Below are 20,278 nucleotides of genomic sequence, written 5' to 3'. Positions count from 1 at the left end.
AGGACAGATACTAAAATAATCAGTAGTCTTGATCATAAAGTATAAGATATTCAAAATAATTGAACCAACCTCTGATCGCAGTGGTACTGGCAAAGCAGAGCCAGAGTGGTTCAAGGACAGATTCACGGCCATCCTGAAGTTGTGTGGATACCAGCAATATTCAGTGCTAGTGCTCGCATAGCTAACCGGGTAGGTAGGTGTGATGGGTTAGTCGCTATTACCTCTGAGAGAAAGCTGCCTGGAGAAGTACTATGCTAAAACTTGCTGGGTATAGACTCTATCCAGCAGGGCAAGCAAAGTTAGCTCATTTGCAGTTTTGGAGAAGATCTCAACCCGAAGGAAAGAGGAGCTTGCAGACAAGACCCAGAGCACAGAAAGGTGAGTGAGGGGAATTTTTGGCAACAGGACTCCTATGAACGACCCTTGGAAGGATGCATGCTGGCTCCTGCCTAATCCCCAGTAAGCTCAAACCCAAGTGACCTGTGGTGACCAGAAATGAACGGAAGTGACCAGTCATGACCCAAGTGACTGGATGTGACTGGAAAAGACCAGAGAGAGACCAGAGACACCAAAGTAACTAATCGGTCATCTCTTTAAAAACAGCCATGAAGCGATTGCTCAACAGTAGGATAGCTTAAATAGAATTCCTATTACCGTATTTTCACCCATATACCGCGCACCCGTGTAAAACACGCACACGGGTATAGCGCGCGGGGAACACATATTTATGTAAAAAAATTTAATATAGCGCGCACACGCGTATACCGCGCATGCTAAAACCTCCTCCCGCCTACTCCGAACCGGCATCCTCCCCCCCGCTTGCTTACCCGCGTTTTACAACTTTTTTTTTTCAATCCGATCCGGCATCCCCCCTGCGAACCGGCATCCTCCCCCCCTGCTCGCGTCACCCCCCCTCCCCCGCGATCCTACATCCCCCCCAGCACCGCAAAACATCACTTACCCGATTGGGCACCGGCACCAGCACCAATGCACAGGATGTGCCAGTGCCAGTGTCTGAAGATCCTCCCTCGTTGGTGCCGGTGCCCAATCGGGTAAGAGATGTTTTGCGGTGCTGGGGGGGATGTAGGATCACGGGGGAGGGGGGGTGAAGCGAGCGGGGGGGAGGATGTCGGTTCGCAGGGGGGATGCCGATCGGATTGAAAAAAAAAAGTTGTAAAACACACTCACACGTATAACGCGCACGGTTATACACGGTTTGTAAAATCGTGTATAATGCGCGTGTTTTATGCGTGAAAATACGGTAGCTATGCAGTTAAGGCTCTGTTGGCTGTACCTGCATAACTAAACGAACACAAGGACAAATAAGAAAAGAACAGAAGTAGGGGAGAGAAATGTAGCACAATATAAATGCATATTACAAAACAATGGCCTTTACACTGGAGAAACAGGAAATATAAGGAAAAGATACAGAATAAGATTTAAGAAGCCTAGAGGTCATTTGAGAAAAGAAGAAAAGGCTTGTGCAAAAAGTCATTCTGAACACTGACCACTGACTACTGGGGGAGTAGGGGGGGTGTCATACCTTTATCCATCCTATGATCTCTGGTCAATTTGGCCACCTTTAGGGCACTTAATCATTGTTAAACTGGTATAGACACAAATGTCTAAATTGTGCCCTGGAGGTTTTCTAAACTGTTTGATTATTGCAGAAAAATGTCTAGAACATAAGCCCACCCTAGTCCAGCTCAAACCACACCTCTAACACACACCCTTGAGATCTAGAAGCACTGTGAACAAGCACCATAGAAATCTGTCTAGAAAATAGGTTTTGAAAATAGCAAATTGGAAGGGTTTGGTGAGAAAACCATCTATATGCCCCTTTTTGCCACATTTTAGATGGTTTTCTTTTTTTTTTTTTTTTTTTTAAATAAGCCCTATTGTCACTTTCTAAATAACTGGATTGAGGTACTTTCACCCTGGCCGAAAATATATAAAAATAATGCCAGAGCAGTTAGAGAAAAGATTTAGCAATATAGATAACTTAAATGTTTGCCAGTGCCCATTAGACATACAAGTCCCCTTTGACTACCTGACTTACAAGACTAAGAATGTTATAATGCCTCTGTATCGCTCCATGGTACAACCTCACCTGGAGTATTGCATTCAATTCTGGTCTCCTTATCTCAAGAAAGATATAGCAGCACTAGAAAAGGTTCAAAGAAGAGCGACCAAAATGATAAAGGGGATGGAACTCCTCTCTTATGAGGAAAGACTAAAACGGTTAGGGCTCTTCAGCTTGGAAAAAAGATGGCTGAGGGGAGATATGATTGAAGTCTACAAAATCCTGAGTAGAGTAGAACGGGTACAAGTGTCTGGGACTCCATTCTGATCCTCAACATAGGAGGCCGAATCTCCCATTAGGGAGGCTTTGCCTTGAGACAGTAAGGGGATCAATACTCAACTTTCATCCCCTAAATCCCTGTCTGACAGACAATTAGAGTCAGGGAGGAGCTCTGCTCCAATAGTAAAAGCACTCCAAGGATTCTTAGAGGCGTGCACAGAGGGTTGCTCTTCAGCAGACCTAATCAGCAGACCTAATTTGCGCATTTTAGTCATGTACATACACCTGCCAAATTAGATTAAGGTGTAAAGACCTTAGCAGGCAACTCTCCTTCCCCTTTAGAAGGGAAGAGATACCTCTTCTTAGGCTGTGGAATCTCTGTGCCAGTTTGGTGTGCTGTGCTGCTGTTTCAAGGCTCCTGAGGTAATTTTTGTTCCCCTAACAGGCTCAAAAGCCAAGTGCCATGCCCTAGAGGCCACGTGGGAGCTAAAGTTCCTGCCTCCCCGCTTCACTCGACATGGCACATGGCACAAGGGTGCTCTTCCGCTGCCCACCCTTCACAAACAAGGCATAATATAGGGGTATTAGAGTCAGAGTACTCCATCCTTGGTACTTTGGAAGCAAAGTGAGGTGTTTTGGAGAAGTTTGAGAACTTAGAAAAAAAATTGGGAAAATCCAAATGGCCACTGCTAGTAAACTTTAGTGCTAAAAAAATCCCAGCTTAAAATCACCTCAGGGCTAATCAAAAAGCACAATCAGGATTTTAGGGGAGGGGACCAAGGCTCTAGCTGTAGAAACCATTACAAATAGCTTTTGAAGATTGCTCCCCACTCCTCCCGATTTTTCCCATAGGCTCTTCACAGTCTTACTTACAGAGCCATGTGCTGGGGAAATGGTGCTGCTACTGCCTGTTTCAGCTCCTCTCAGATGCAGCTGTTCTAGGAAAAGCCTTCTGCTTCCACTCACTCAGCCACTTCGTTAGGATCTTCAGGTTGCCGGTTGGACCTCTATGGACTGACCCTCAACCCACCCAAGACCTCTCACAAAAAGAGGAAGGGGATGAAATGCAGTCGGCACTATGAGCGCCCCGAAAGAACGCTATTAGTGCCTAAATAGCCTATGCCCCAGACCTAACCAAACCAAAGGGGTGAGCAAACAACAGGGGAATGGACTCCACCAATCTTCAGCAGACTGGCTGAAACAGGACCCCGAAGGATAAACCTGCCAGCTGCTCCTCTGGCAGACCCCTTATCAACAGGGACCTCTGATTTAACAAAAAAGATTGCGACTAAAGTGAAAAACCGCAAAACTATTGCAAAATAAAAAAAGAAATAAACTGAGCAGATCAGAAGATAACTTTCATGCTTGCCTGTAGAGAGCAGCAGACTCCTGGGAGAAGGAGGAGGTTTCAAAAGCTTTGATTGACATATTTCTGTAATTTGCTTGCGAGAATGGACAGAGTACCCTAAGGTTTAGTATTCCATGCCTATTGCACTGGAAACAAAGTTATCCATTATAGTTATATGCTGAATTATAATTATCTTTACAAAACCTTTTATTGTTTGTCACATATTTAACAATCAGATTCCTTAAAAGGTGGCTAATTTTTCTATAACTATTCAAAGGTGCTTCTATGTCTCTATAAAATGCAGGGGGCAAAGTGGCAGAAATTATGCCTAGATTAAAGCTTTTAATGTATCCACAGGCATTGGTTAAGTAGAATGAATTGTACAACAAAGTCATGCTGAAAAAGGACTGCAAAATACAGTTAAGCTAAACAAACTAATACAAGTTTAATGCATAGTTTTTCTCAGTCTTCTAAGGTTATAAATGTAGGGGCCTGTTTACTAAATCATGGTAAGCAATTAACATAGGTATTAGTGTGTGGTAGCCATTACTATAGACACACTAGCATCTACCATATGATTTAACTAGCCAGCACAGTAAAATCCAGTGCTATTTACTGCAAGCAGGTAGATTAAGGGCTCCTTTTATTAAGGTGTGCTAGCGTTTTTAGCGTATGCTGCATTGCCGCATGCGCTAACCCCGCGGTATGTGACAATAACTAACGCCAGCTCAATGCTGGCGTTAGCATCTAGCATGCACGCTAAAACCGCTAGCGCAGCTTAGTAAAAGGAGCCCTAAGTCAGGTCACTGACAGTGATAATGCATGAATAGTGCATGCAGCTGGCAGACAATAAGTAAATGTGTGCTAATTATCAAACTGCTGATAGCATGGGTACATTTAGCACCTCCTCAAGAGGCAGGATTGCAGTACAGGCATTAGTTACAATGATAGGTTTTAATGACAATCCCCTCCCCATCATCCTTCTAGCCATCAATAAGCCTGCTCCTCCATCTCCCAAAGGGCATCAGTATCACATTTATATTTATATTCATAACCAGATATTAGAGAAGGTTTCAATAATATCAAAGAAAAAAGAAATGGAACTTCATTAACCAGATTGGAAAATAGAAACAAAACAAGGAAAGAAACAACAAATGACAGTCCAGAGGGACCAAGAGCATGCAAGCGATGCAGACCCAACACATTCCATCCCAGCTGTCCCTTAAGACTTGCCCAAAAATGTCTAAGTTCTCAGGATAGGCATCACTTCTGCCCTCTTCAATGCCAGGATCAAAATGACCCCTAGTGGTAGTCTTACAGTACTGCTAGAGGACAATCTACCAAATTTCTTTATTTCAATACAAACATATACAAGTGTATGTACACTATGCATTGCACTTTTATATCACACAAATCCAAAGTGAGTAGTGTATATCAGTAATTTAACTGGCAGATACTGCTGTAGCACCTGCGATATACACTGATGCATCTGTAGTAAGTGTTAGCCCTGTGTGGTAAATTAAGGCAATTGCTTACCAAGCCCTCTTCATTTACTGTGCAGACTTTGCTTTTGCTGCACCTCAAGTGTTGCACTTAAGGTGCAGTAAGTCCAAAGTTTTGCCTTTTAATTGTGTTATTCAAGTCATGGTACTATATTACCAGTTTTATATGGATACTTTTTATCTTGATTACAAAAGCATTTCAACCTGTACCTAACAGTCAGCTGGAAAGTGTCTAGCTGATTCCTGACAAAGCTAAAGGAATGTAATTTATCTAAGTCTTTGGAAATTCCTCTTAGCATGCTTCAGCTCCCCAAAAAGAAACTGGTATTTTTAAATCCATTGTTTTATCTATCTCCTTAAATTCTAAGAACAGTTTCAGAATCAACATACACAGACTACATATTTTTTAAAAATCCATACACTGTTTATGTTGCAGTCTTATTCTGCTCTATTTACTCTCAATTTTGAGTGTCATCTCCTGTCTTCTTCCTTCCTCCCCCACTGTACAAAGAATGTTAACAGAGAAAGGCAGGGTTACTAACCTGTGTGCTGCCTCCGATGCTTGGTGAGGGCATGACGTGTCCCACCGGCAAAGCCACAGAGGTCACACAGGAATGACTTCTCGCCTGTTGCAACAATAAACAGATGAGGGGCTGTGGAGGTCACAGATCATTAAAACATATCTATCAAGGCTTTCAGGGTTACTAATTCCTCCAATCAAATGTTTCCATGTAAATATGTCAAATGGGAATGAAATTACCACTGCGGTTTATTGACTGTGATAAAATCTGAAAAGCACCACTGAACATAATTACATACTTGTCAGACCCATAAAAATTAGCTTTATTATCAATGGAATGGTTTTGTACAACTTCATTTCTGTTAGATGCCTTCCAGATGGGGCTGCTTTATGCACTTGAACAGTTTTTATGCATATCCTGATTTTTTACAATTCCCATACATCTGGTCTTTTTGTGCTGAGTGAAGATTGCCTAGAAAAGTTAATCTGCAGTATATATAAATCTGCTTAAATAAAATATATTGAATTTACTAACAAAGTAAAGATATTGAGGCATTATTAACTGCATTAATCAAGACCTTTCCTGGCAACTCAATTTAATAATATTAATTGCATATCTAATGCTTGGATATAATGAACAATAGAAGCACAATAGAAAAAAATATATATATACATATACACACATACATTGCTAGTGGACAGTTCAATGTCTTGTCTGCTTTAAATATATTCATAATATAAATGAAAGATATCTTGGTTTGCTACAGAAATCACAACAGAATACAAACTGTCCATCTTTATTAATGGCTCTATGTTTCAAATTGCAAAAACAATTAGGGAGAGATTTGGCAGACAAAGCACCCATTAAAAAGTTTATATGTTACATTTGTTCCATTATGTTTATTTCTAACATTTTGTACCAAAGTTTATGGAAGACAATTTTTAAAAAAGTATTATCAGGACAAACCTTCAATGGAAGACTCAGTCAACGCCAACCCTGGGATTCAGAAAATAAGTTCTAAACTTCAGAGCACCTACTGACCTGGAGAAGACTGTGCCAGACAGGCCTAAGTCATAGCCCTAAGTATCAGGATTAGCTAGTACTCAAATAAAAGGGGTTGCTGAGAAGCTCAAAGCTGTTTGCAACACTCCAGGCTAACTAACTATTCTACTTGCTATTAAGCCTTCCATGCACTGATTACTCCAGGCTTATATATTTATCATGTTTTCAGATTCAAGTTTCTAAGAGCTTTTATCAAGGCACGCTACGGGGGTTAGCGTGTCGGACATTTCATCGCGCGCTAACCCCCGTGGAAGCCTAAAATCCTAATGCCTCGTCAATGGAGGCGTTAGGTAGTAGCACGGCAGGCAGTTTAACGCGCAGTATTCCGTGTGTTAAACCACTACTGCGCCTTTGTAAAAGGACCCTTAAGTTTCCAAGTTTATTTCTTGTTATACTGTCTATCCCTAGTATCTAGACCAGGGGTGCCCACACTTTTTGGGCTTGTGAGCTACTTTTAAAATGACCAAGTCAAAATGATCTACCAACAATAAAATTAAAAAAAAACACAACGCACACTGTACGCATAGAAAATGTTAATTATCATTCCTATTCCAGGGTTTTTCAAAGAGGTCAAAGCAGATGACTCTATGCACTATCACCTCAGTAACAACCATACAAAAATAGACAAATATACCCCCCTCCCTTTTTACTAAACCACGATAGCAGTTTTTAGAGCGCAGGGAGCTGCGCTGAATGCCCAGCGCTGCTCTCGACGTTCATAGGCTCCCTGCGCTAAAAAACTCTATTGCGGTTTAGTAAAAGGGGACCTTAGTGTAAAATATAGACAGCAGATATAAATTCAGACACATTTTGATCACTAAATTTAAAATAAAATCATTTTTCCTACCTTGTCTGGTGATTTCATGAGTCTCTGGTTGCACTTTCTTCTTCTGACTGTGCATCCAGTCTTTCTTCCCTTCTTTCAGCCTGTATGCTTCCTCTCCTCCACACCTCATTCCCTCCCCCAACTTTTCCTTCCTCTCTCCCTGCCCTTTCTTTCTCTCTGCCTCCCTTTCCTTTTTTTCTGTTTCTCTTCTTTCCTTCTGTCTCCCTGCCTGCCCTTTTTCTTTCTTTCTCCCTGCCCTCCCCCAAGACACTGCCACTGCCATCGGGGACCAGGACCCAAACTGCCATCGGGGACCAGGACCTAAACCGCAACCAATAACAGGCCCGAAAGCCGACGCCAATAACACGCCCAAAAGCCGCCGCCGCCCCAACCTCTCCCTGCTTCGGCCGACCAGCATCGCGAGGAACTGTTGGGGGAAATGCTGCCGGGTCCTGCCTTCGCGGAAACAGAAAGTAGGCAGGACCCGGCAGCAAGAAGAGGAAATGCTTCACTAATATGTCTCCCGCCTTAGCCCGTAGCGAACGCTTGCTTCAGGGCTCTCAACATGTGCGTGCCGGCTTCCCTTCTCCCCGCCCCCCCGGACATAACTTCCGGTTTCGGAGGGAAGAGAAGGGAAGCCGGCATGCACACGTTAGAGCCACGGAGCATAAGTTCGCTACTGGCTGAAATCTCCAAGCCGGTTTTTTTTGTGTTTTTTTAATGTTCAGCAGCGGCGGCAGCAGCAGATGACAGCTGGGCGGACCGCCCAGCTAAAAGGCCCTAGAGAGAACACTGGAGAGGAAGGCTGATCGGCCCGGTAGATCAGGACGGCAACACGAGTCTATCACGGAGCCCGGGATGGGCTCCGCGATCGACTCGCGTTGCCTTCCTGAGCTACTGGTCGATCGCGATCGACGTGTTGGGCACCCCTGATCTAGACGGCTTCTAATAGGTTAAAAGAAAAAAAAAGAAAAAGAATAAAATGTTATCTAAAACATTGAGGAGGGAAGACAGACAAACATTACTGACAAAAGTCCAAGAGGGAGGTTGGGGGAGGGAGGTAAAGTTACAATAAAATTATCATATTTGTCACACTATAAGATGAACCTTACTATAAGACGCACCTAGGTTTAGAGGAGGAAAACAAGAAAAAATATTCTGAACCAAATGGTATACTAATATATTTAATAAAATAAAGCAAAATAATATTTCAACCATGTAAAGTCAACAGCGGTATTAAGAACCATCATCACTGTCATTAACAAATGAGGAGAGATTTTAAGGTTCAAGCACTTTTCTCGTTTTCTAGGCTCTGCACTCAGCCCCCCTTCCTGCAAGTCTCTGAACCCAGCCCTCTTCCCTTCCAGGCTCAGCACCCAGCCCCCTCACCCTCTGCCAGGCTCTGCACCCAACCCCACACTCCTTGCCAGGCTCTGTACCCTATCCCGCCTCCCTGCCAGGCTCTGTACCCTATCCCCCTCCCTGCCCTCCCTGTTCCCCCTATGGTGGTCTAGTGGTAGGCTGGGAAAGGAGGAATCCATCCCAGCTGACTAACAATTTTTTACCTCCCCCCGGTACCATTTTAAATTCTGGTGGTCCAGCGGTGTATCAGCAGGAGCAATCCTGCCCCGCGCTGAGCCCCTCCCTTGCTGGACAGCTGCCTCAGATCTCACAGACAGGGGGCACAAGCTTTTTGCACTCCAGCCTGGGCCCGCATCACTCCCCGAATGGCTGCCATCAGTTTTCGCCAGAGGATTTGGTAAGAGTGGTTAATGTAGCTGATTAGAAAAAAAAGGTTTGGACAATTTCTTGGAGGTAAAGTCTTCAGTATTCTATTGAGACATACATAGGGGAAACCACTGCTTGCCCTAGAATTGGTAGTATGGAATGTTGCTACTATTTGGGTTTTTGCCAGGTAATTGTGACTGGATTATCCACCCGTGGAAACAGGATACTAGGCTAGATGGACCATTGGTCTAACCCAGTATGGTTATTCATATGTTCTTATATAAAATACCATTTGGGAGCATCATGCTGTGCAAAGCTGCAACCCAATGTTCCTGGCTTCACCACAGAACTAAACTAAATTTATCTCAGAACTAGATAAATGTATTAATGCTGTTTTTATATTATTTTAATGGTTTATATATTTAAATATTTATCATTTGTTTTCAAATAAAAAGCATATTTATATCTGGTCAGTTTATATTTTTATATGTCTATTTATATTACTATTGTATTTATGTATTTGAAGCATTTAGGTATTATTTATTATGATGAGGTAATATCTGCTTTTGTGGTGTTTTTGCCTCTGAATTTTCCTGGTAATCCCACAGAAATCATTTGAGTTGATCTATGCCACCCTTTTTCCTCTTTTTCTCTATTTGCTTCTACTCAAGTGGAATTTAAAAAAGAAAGCTGAAATGAAATCCTGTTTGAAATTAAATCCAATTTGCACTCCAATGTAGCCTCTTTTGAACAGTGACTGCTTTTTTATTCACTGGTCTTCACAGGTAAACTATCTGCTTCAGCTGCTCTTTTTGGTATCAAGTTAGGTAAAACCAGTCCTAACATTAAAGGGTTAACTAATCTGGAATGAGACTTATTTTACTATATTAAGTCAGTTGGCATGCTTGATTGTTTTGGGTGCATCCATGTTAATTTCCACATGCATTTACTAAATGGGCACAAGGAAAGCTAGGAAATCAAATTTGCACCTTGTTCATTGGCTTCCTTTGCTGATGTCATGCAAGTGGGCAGGGCAGGAGTAAAATGGGGCCACTTGGGGACATGTCACAAAGGGCACATTTACAGCTTGCAATGCTCCTTTAGATTTCATTGCATAAAGTGGAATCTGTGGTGAATAACACATTTGCATGCATGTTAACATGTGTTAATATGTAAGCAATTGTTTGTAAAATTACCTTTTAGTGATCTGGCAAGTCCACAGTGACAGCAAATGTTATTTATTCTGCAGTTAAAATTTATTAATATACATTCTCATAATTCTGCCTTTCCTTTAATAAGCCCGATATGGACACCAGAGCAAGACTGTTCCTAATTTTCTTCCTGGACAGAATGTAGAAGATTCTTTTTCGAGATATGGTGCTATTTCAAAACTCAGATAAACAAGAATTGGTTAGTGCCAGTTGGCTTGCACTGATGGACTTAGTATTGTAACAGAGATGTTACCTAACCCCACACTCCTTGCCCCTGTTGTTGTAAATTGACATGTCTGTTTTATATAAATTCGCTATTAAAATGATGGCTGTACCAATGAATTACATGATCATCATCTTAGAAGTGACTTGAAAAAGAAAAAGAAACAGAAAGAAGAATGAAGGTGGAAAAATGAGACGCTCTGTGAACACACTGAAGAGTATCAGACTTTTCATGTGTCAGTGGAAGCCCTCCATGCAGACTGAAATTTAGCCCTTTCAATGAGCAATAATCAAGCTACCCTACTGCTACAAACTCCAAAAAGCTTTTATCTGTGAAGTTTGCATCAATAATGAAAGCTTACAGGAAATCCCTTACCCCCCTCTTTTACAAACACACGTTAGCCATTTTAGCGCATGTTAAATATACGCACACGCTAACCGCTAACACGTCCATAGACTAACATGCACGCATTAGCGTTTAACACATGGTTAGTGCACGCTAATTTATTTATTTAAAAATTTATATACCATATATTACCTATACGGTTTCCATAGTAACAAGCATAAAATGTTAAACAAACATATATAATTCAGTTGTTAAAAAAGCAACACTCTTAAAAATGGTTGGTAAACATCAGAAATTTTCAAATCCAGTTTGAATATAAAATTTCAACTCAAAAAAACCTTCACAAACAGTTGAGTTTTTAACATTTTCTTAAAATTAATTCTAGCAGCACACAAACGCAAAATTCCTGGCAGGGTATTCCACAGCTTTACACCCGCTACAGATAACATAGTTGCACCAATCTTAATGTGGGAGATTAACATATTACCTTCCAAACATAATTTCATACTGTTTTCTTACCTCAGACTTCTTCTAGGCTAATAGATTTAAAAAAAACCTCTTACAGCAGGAGATACTTGGTACAAAGTTTGATATATTATGGAAATAATTTTGAATTGGACTTTTTGTTGTATTGGTAAACAGTGCAATTGCTTCAATACTGGTGTTATACGAGTCATTCTAGAAGTACCTATAATCAATCTGGCTGTAAAGTTAATCAACATCTGTAATGCCCTCATTTTCACTTTTGCAACTCCCAAGTATAATGAGTTACAATAATCTACTCTGCTCAAGATCATTGCTTGCACCACACTTCGAAAATCATAATTTGGCAATTTAGGCTTCAATCTATACAACATCTTTAACTGCATATATCTCACCTGTATTGTTTTCAATATTTGTTTCTCCATAGTCAAATATCTATCCAAACACACTCCTAGAATTGTCATCTCTTTTTTTTACCTCCATTCACTCTCCTTCACAAAAACCTTATCTATCTCAAAATTGTCCCATCGATTTTTCACCATCATCACCTCTGTCTTATTAACATTAGCTCCCTCTTCTATTAAACTGCACCAGCAGTTTTTAGCGCAGAGAGCTGCGCTGAATGGCCCATGCTGCTCCCGATGCTCATAGGAACTCTATGAGCATCAGGAGCAGTGCAGGACATTTAGCACAGCTCCCTGTGCTATAAAACTGCTAGCACAGTTTAATAGAAGAGGCCCTTAATTTCAAATCATGATCATCCATCTACTTCACAATCTTCCCCATATATACTTGTAAACATCTCTCAGCACTTTGAACATCACATATTGGGAAAAAATATATATATATATCATCAGCATAAAGATGATACTGTACCCCAACTCTTGAAACATTGCCTCCAAAGCAGACATGTATATATTAAACAGGATTGCTGATAGTGCCGAGCCTTGCGGAACTCCCATCTTAACTTCAACCACACTTGAAACATTTACCCCATTTCTAACTCTCAGAGATCTACCCTTTAAATAGGAAGCAAACCATTGCAACACCTCTAACACATAAAATTCCATAACCTTCCTCAATTATCAAATCATAAATAATATCCACCTTATTTCTAACTGATCTTGCATTAATATATCTTACCTTACATATGCTTTCAATACACTGAACTGAAATCACTTTTAGATTTTCAGTTATCCCTGGATTTCTCCTTCTACAGCCTGACTTAGTATCTAAAACCCCATACCGTCTATTTCCCATCACTACGTCAATTACTTTGGAATCTACTGCCGTGTCAATTATATCTCTCATATTAACTCACTCACTCCTAATCTACAAATATATAAGTAATTGCTCAAAGAATCACTCAAAGGAACACAACCAAGGAGTTGGCGCGTGGCGCCTCTGGCACCCTACCAACCAATTTAAAAACTTGCGCCTCCCACACGTCACTCCAAGGGGGTGGGGCTAGCATTTGTCCCAGCTGGTAGGAGCTGATGATCACTGGTGGAGGTTTCAGCTATAGTCTCAGTCCACATGCCCCACCTCAGCAAGACCTGAACAAAAACTAGCAGATACAGGGCAGGAACACCAAACAGCAACAGTCCCTTCTCCGGTGCTCTACCAGCCAATTTAAAGCCCCTTAGTTAAGGTTTGTACACCATGTCTATATGTCTTACCTCTGAGGGCCCGCAGTTGCATCCTGAACAGACTTCAGTTGAGTGCACACCTACCTGGGGAAGTTTAGTTGTGTGGGTAAGGGGTGGGTTGGTTTTGCGGATGGTTTACTCTTGTGTACGGGAGATGGGGGGAGGGAGGTTGGGTATAGGTGGGGGGAGTTGGGTATGGGGGTTATTGAAAACTTGATGACTTGCCACTTGTTTTTTTTTTGTCTATGCCTGTATTTGATTTATTGTGTTGCTGCAATTACATATCTTTGGTTGGTTGTACTGCCTTAGTCACCAATAAAAATTGTTTTAAAATAATGAAAGCTTAACTGCTTGAATAGCTATGTTTAAAATATTGTCCTGGGGAGTTTTCCAGGATGGGAGCTAAGATAACCCCTTGAAGAGAACAATCATGCAAGAGCTCCTGTCTCCAACTGAATATTGGCAGATAGCTGGCCAAATGGGACTTAGTTATCTGGGGACTGTCCCCAGCAGTAAGTCCTACTGAATAGTTGGGAGTATGGTATTAGAATCCAAACAAGATTGAAAAATAGAATTGCTAAACTAAAAGATGCTGGGAACCGATATGTGGAGAGTGATGTGGAAAAAGCAAATGTGCTAAACAAATACTTCTGTTCTGTGTTCACAGAAGAAAATCCTGGAGAAGGGCCGAGATTGTCTGGCAGAGTTATACGAGAAAATGGAGTAGATTCTGCGCCATTCATGGAGGAGAGTGTTTATGAGCAACTTGAAAAACTGAAGGTGGAGAAAGCGATGGGACCAGACGGGATCCATCCCAGGATACTAAGGGAGCTCAGAGAGGTTCTGGCGAGTCCTATTAAAGACTTGTTCAACAAATCTCTGGAGACGGGAGTGGTTCCTGGGGATTGGAGGAGAGCGGATGTGGTCCCTATTCACAAAAGTGGTCACAGGGATGAAGCAGGAAACTACAGAGCCTCACTTCGGTTGTTGGAAAAATAATGGAAGTGTTGCTGAAAGAAAGATAGTGTACTTCCTTGAATCTAATGGGTTACAGGATCCGAGGTAACATGGCTTTACAAAAGGTAAATTGTGCCAAATGAACCTGATTGAATTTTTTGATTGGGTGACCAGAGAGCTGGATCGAGGACATATGCTAGATGTAATTTACTTAGATTTCAGCAAAGCCTTTGATATGGTTCCTCATAGGAGGCTGTTGAACAAACTTGAAGGGCTGAAGTTAGGACCCAAAGTGGTGAACTGGGTCAGAAACTGGCTGTCGGACAGACGCCAGAGGGTGGTGGTTAATGGAAGTCGCTCGGAGGAAGGAAAGGTGAGTAGTGGAATCCCTCAGGGTTCGTGCTGGGGCCGATCCTGTTCAATATGTTTGCGAGTGACATTGCTGAAAGGTTAGAAGGAAAAGTGTGCCTTTTTGCAGATGATACCAAGATTTGTAACAGAGTAGACACCGAAGAGGGAGTGGAAAATAAGAAAAAGGATCTGCAAAAGTTAGAGGAATGGTCTAATGCCTGACAACTAAAATTCAATGCATAGAAATGCAGAGTAATGCATTTGGGGATTAATAATCGGAAGGAACCGTATATGCTGGGAGGTGAGAAGCTGATATGCATGGACGGGGAGAGGGATGGGTGATAGTGTCTGAAGATCTAAAGGTGAAAAAATAGTGTGACAAGGCAGTGGCTACTGCCAGAAGGATGCTGGGCACTATAATGAGAGGCGTAGCCAGTAGAAGGAAGAAGGTGTTGATGCCCCTGTACAGGTCATTGGTAAGGTCCCAATTGGAGTATTGTGTTCAGTTTTTGAGACCGTATCTGGCGAAGGACATAAGAAGACTTGAAGCGGTCCAGAGGAGGATGACGAAAATGATAGGAGGTTTGCGCCAGAAGACGTATGAGGAGAGACTAGAAGCCCTGAATATGTATACCCTAGAGGAAAGGAGGGACAGGGGAGATATGATTCAGACGTTCAAATATTTGAAGGGTATTAACGTAGAACAAAATCTTTTCCAGAGAAAGGAAAATGGTAAAACCAGAGGACATAATTTGAGGTTGAGGGGTAGTAGATTCAAAGGCAATGTTAGGAAATTCTACTTTACGGAGAGGGTGGTGGATGCCTGGAATGCGCTCCCGAGAGAGGTGGTGGAGAGGAAAACGGTGACTGAGTTCAAAGAAGCGTGGGATGAATACAGAGGATCTAGAATCAGAAAATAATATTAAAAATTGAACTAAGGCCAGTACTGGGCAGACTTGCACGGTCTGTGTCTGTATATGGCCGCTTGGGGGAGGATGGGCTGGAGAGGGCTTCAATGGCTGGGAGGGTTTAGATGGGATAGAGTAGGTTTTAATGGAGATTTCGGCAGTTGGAACCCAAGCACAGTACTAGGTAGAGCTTTGGATTCTTGCCCAGAAATAGCTAAGAAGAAAAAAATTAAAAAATTTAAATTGAATCAGTTTGGGCAGACTGGATGGGTCTTTATCTGCCGTCATCTACTATGTTACTATGCTTATTGAAGCTTTATTTTATTTATTTATTTAAAAAATTTCTATACCGTTTAAAACTAAATGGTTTACAGAATTACATACATAATTTAAAAACAAAATCATCATAACATAGACATACAAATAATCCTCAAAAATTATATCTACAAACTAAAAAAGGTCATAATCAGTTTATCAGCTTTGCCAAGGAGGGCAATTATTAACTAGAAGGCATCTACAAATAGTTGCGTCTTGAATAATTTCCTAAACGTGGCCTTTTCACAACAATTTCTTATTTGGCCCACAAAAAAGTGCTCCTGAAGTTGAGGAGATGAGGGTTTTACCTCTTCCTTCCTTGACTTAAATACTAAGAACCACTAGCACTGACAGTTAACTGCAATGAGTATTTACTTACTTACTCATTTCACTCCCCATTTTTGAACTTCTTCCTGTGGGTGATCACAAGTTGAGAGGATAGTTTTGCTGAAGAACTGTGTGTTTTAGAGCTTGAAAAAAAATAAAGCTTGTGATTTTAATTAATTCTGTATGTGTATTGTGATACACATTGATGCCCACTTCAAACACACTTATCCCATCACTCTTGCCACTTTCTGAAGCAGTTCTCTGGAAGTCCTCTTTTGTGAGCATCTTTAGTTGTGCTGACATAGCTGACCTTTCATGGTTATTTTGACTTTGGGGAAGAGCCAGAAGTCGCACAGTGCCAGTGCTGGTGAATAAGTTGGATGAGGACACACTGTAATGTTTTTATTTGACAGAAATTGCTGTACTAGAAATGATGTGTGATACGGAGTGTTGTCATAATGGAGGATGAAACCGTTTGCCCATTTCTCAGGTCACACTCACTCGCCTCATGTTCAAATCTGTTGTTAAAATATTTTGAACGGAACCATAAGAGATGTTCAGATCCTCAGAAATTTCCGTAATAGTCAACTGCCTGTTTGATCAAATCATTTTGCTTACTCTTTCAACATTCTCTTGGGTTTTTGATGTTGAAGGACATCCTGATCTTTTCTCGTCTTCTGATTCACAACCATTATGAAATCACTTGAACCACTTGTAAGCCATCTTCATGATCACTGCAGCATCACCATAAACTAATTTTAACCTTTTATGTGTTTCTTTAGTGGATTTAAACCAAAATTTCATGTTGTTCATGATCCATGATTTATGGCCCACTTTAAAACGCACCTTCTTTCAACTGTAGCTCACAATTGACTGACTGCACCAAACAAGTTGAAACTTGTCTCACTCTGTTACTAAGAACTGACGCGCCGCTTCCTGTATTGAAGATTCCTGCCTTTCTGTTGGATGGCGTTCGGCAGCAGCATGCACCATATGGTTTTTTAAAATCACACTTCATATATATATAAGAACTGTATGTGTCCTTTTCAATACACAGGCAACTAAGTTTCAATCATGCTATTTCCAATCCCATTAGAAACAGCATCATAAAGTTCAAACTTCCCCTTATCTTGAAGATGTCAAAAGCTAATCTCAGTATCAGAGTGAAATCATTGCAGCCCAGCACACATTCACATATTTAGAATTTGTGGTACTTTTGCAAATTTATTTGCCCAGAGGTAGAAAAATTTTACAGATATTAATAGGTAAAGAACAGAGATTTGTTTACCTCTGGGACACAGATAAGCCATGAAGATTAGATTGAGAAAAATAATTACCATTGATCTAGTTGTTTTGAAGTAGACTATGAACAATCCAATAAAATATAGCTATGTCATCAGTAGTTACTGAAGCATCATGCTAATACTCAACTTTGGCAATACTCAACTATCTTCAAGTACTCACTAGTGGGATGCCGTATCAGTCATTTTTGGAAATGATTTTACAAGTGAATTATTTGAATGTACAGTAATCAGAAGGTTTTTGTGTTAAAATCTAGCCACGGAAAACATACATGTTTTCACAATATATAGAATTTTGTGGGTAAGGTAGAAGTTCAAAACAGCTTGAAAATTGAGGGCAAATTTTAGGTACATGCAGATTTGCAGCTCCATTCAAACTTAGGAACACTGCTGAAAACTGATATCTTCTGAGAGTAATTTCCTAACTTCCCACAAGGTACAAGGCCTCTAGGTATCTTTTAACTGTGAACTTTGTTCCGATTTATAAAATGAAAGTACACATCTACTTTCACTTTGAAAATTATCTAAAAAAACCTATCCATAGACATTGTCACAGGGCTGCCCCTGTTCCTAGGGAGGAAGCCTTGCCAGAAAAGGGAAATGGGGTTAAAACCCTTGAAAGTATTCCTAACGAGAGTCCCAAAGCAGCTCCTAGGAATACTTAGAAGCCAAGCCATCCAGCAATGAAACCTCCTAAAGCAGGCAGATTTGGTTTAGCTTTACCTAAGCCATTTATAAGAAAACAAATGGAAAGACTACATCTCCCAGCAGGAATAGATAGTGTGACCATATGGCTCCAGAAAAAAGGGGACAGATTGAGACATCCGGGTTTTACTTCCATTGAAAGCAATGGAAGTAAGGAGAACAGATTGAGACATCTTGGTTGCTTTCAATGGAAGTAAAACCCGGATGTCTCAATCCGTCCCCTTTTTTCTGGAGCCATATGGTCACACTAGGCATAGACCTAGGAAAGGGAAGAACAGGGCTGGAATACAAGCCACTTCCAAGGAGTCCCAAATTGGTTTAGGCCAGGTGAGGAGCTCTGTGAAAGCAGGCTACACCAACACACCTGCAGGGAGGATTAATCAGCTTCCTGCAGTGAGAGAAAAGGGGAGTAGCTTTCTCAAAGCAGGGGAGCCAGCTCCAGAAGCAGTTGGAGCACCAGCCCCCAACCCAGCAAGCCAGAGCCAGTTGCAAGTCACAGATTTCTAGACCAGGGAATCCTGAAGTCACAGTCTACCTCCTGGCTACCAGACCAGGCAGAGGTGGGTGATATAGAAGTCACAAAGAGTGGTGAGACTGGGTTTGGGCAGGACACTGGGTTGGTTGATGAAGACTTTGCATATGATATGGAGATAAAGGAAACAGAGCAGCCCATTATTGAAAGTATGGAAAAAACTAATCTTTTTCCAGTTAGGGAAGCTGGGAGGAAAATGTAGAATGTGCATTACCCTAAGAGAAGGCTGAAAGTTTTGTGTTTGAAGAAAGCTTTACATTAGAAACAAGTTTTTTCTTTGCTCTTTTGAGATATTAGGCTGGGAGCTGAAAACTGTTTGTGTTGTAAATGCTGTAGATGGTCTGCGCATGCCTGTCCGAGCCTTGACTTTTTTTTTAAACTTATCTTTTTTATTAGTTTTTAGCCCAGCGAGCCTGTGGGTTTAACCTGCTTTAAACCCACGGGTTAAAACATGGGCTCACAGGGCAGGGAAGGGCAGGAGAAATTTGTGGCGGCAGGCAGGAGAGATCTGGGCAGAGAAAGGCAGCGATGCAGCGATTTGGGGCAGAGAAGGCAGGAGAAATCCGGGGAAGAGCATCAGAGTGGCAGGCAGGAGAGATTTGGGGCAGTAGAGAGCAGGGCTTCTAAGGAGCTGAAGAGTCGGAAAGACGTTTTTGACTGGTTCCCAGCAGTCGCTTCTTGGGTTGATCAGCCAGCCCAGCGGGTTTTAAAAATTTGGTTGGTGAATTGCGTCCCTGTCCACTTTGCATGCGTTTCTCCTCATTTACATGCACGGATTTGAAGTGGATCGCAGGAGAGGTTAGTGAATAGTGCAGGAGGGAAATCTGGTTGCAAAGGGAGTCATGGCCAGATCACAAGTAAAGGATCCAAGATGGTGACTGAAAGCAGGATGTGCTGAGTCATTCGTCTCAGGACATCTATCTTTTTTGATAAAATTTGCTTAAGTGGTAATTTCACTTACCGTGATGCCCAAGAGAAGGGGCCAGAGCGCAGGTTCTGCCTCGCGGTGCTCTGGAACTCCGGGTCTTGGTAATATTCAGGAGCTCCTAAGGCGCATGCAGGAGATCTCGGCGTCATCAGATGGCGGCCCGCTGAGGACACAGGGAGGCAAACCCGCGGTGGACACTCTTGGGTCTGATATAACTCTCAGCCCCGATGTCAGGGCACCGCCCCCGCAGCCTCAGATTACCAGCTCCCCCAGGGGTGGGGAAACTCCGGAAACTGAGGTATTCTCTTCTCCAGAGAGAAGTAAATACTCAGAGGAGAACCTGGTGCTCGTTCTACAAGGGTCCCAATGGAGGTATCTGGGGCAGATTCATCTTTGCAGGAGGGGGAAGCCCAGAAGACATGCCCCAAAGAAAATCTTTAGAACGGTGAGCACTATACACTCACACAAGTTCCAATTGTACTGAATAAGCCTGCTGAAGTGACTTTAGATTCCCTATGGGACTTAATGGCTGACTTTGCAAAGGGGTCGCAAACCGATCAGTACACGATCGGTTTGCTTTGTGAATCTAGCCCTTTATCTGTATTTCAATAAGTTTTTCAAGTTTTCAAGTTTTATTAGGATTTTATATACCGCCTATCAAGGTTATCTAAGCGGTTTTACAATCAGGTACTCAAGCATTTTCCCTATCTGTCCCGGCGGGCTCACAATCTATCTAATGTACCTGGGGCTCTGG

The 20,278-nt window shown here is 41.8% G+C and overlaps 1 protein-coding gene across 4 annotated transcripts in view; it reads right to left on the bottom strand.

Moving 5' to 3' along the window:
• ZNF407 (zinc finger protein 407) overlaps nt 1-20,278 on the bottom strand; it is a 1,075,359-nt gene that overhangs the window by 394,641 nt on the left and 660,440 nt on the right. For all 4 annotated transcript variants that reach the window (XM_033934315.1, XM_033934317.1, XM_033934318.1 and 1 more), the window contains one exon: nt 5,695-5,778. In XM_033934315.1, coding sequence (XP_033790206.1) covers nt 5,695-5,778 — 84 coding nt within the window. The remainder of the gene's footprint in view (nt 1-5,694; nt 5,779-20,278) is intronic.

The sequence above is a fragment of the Geotrypetes seraphini genome, chromosome 2 (genome assembly GCF_902459505.1).
Source record: "Geotrypetes seraphini chromosome 2, aGeoSer1.1, whole genome shotgun sequence".
In the NCBI taxonomy this organism is placed as follows: domain Eukaryota; kingdom Metazoa; phylum Chordata; class Amphibia; order Gymnophiona; family Dermophiidae; genus Geotrypetes; species Geotrypetes seraphini.
The sequence above is the reverse complement of the archived record's forward strand: the minus strand, read 5'-3'. Positions and strand labels throughout refer to the sequence as shown.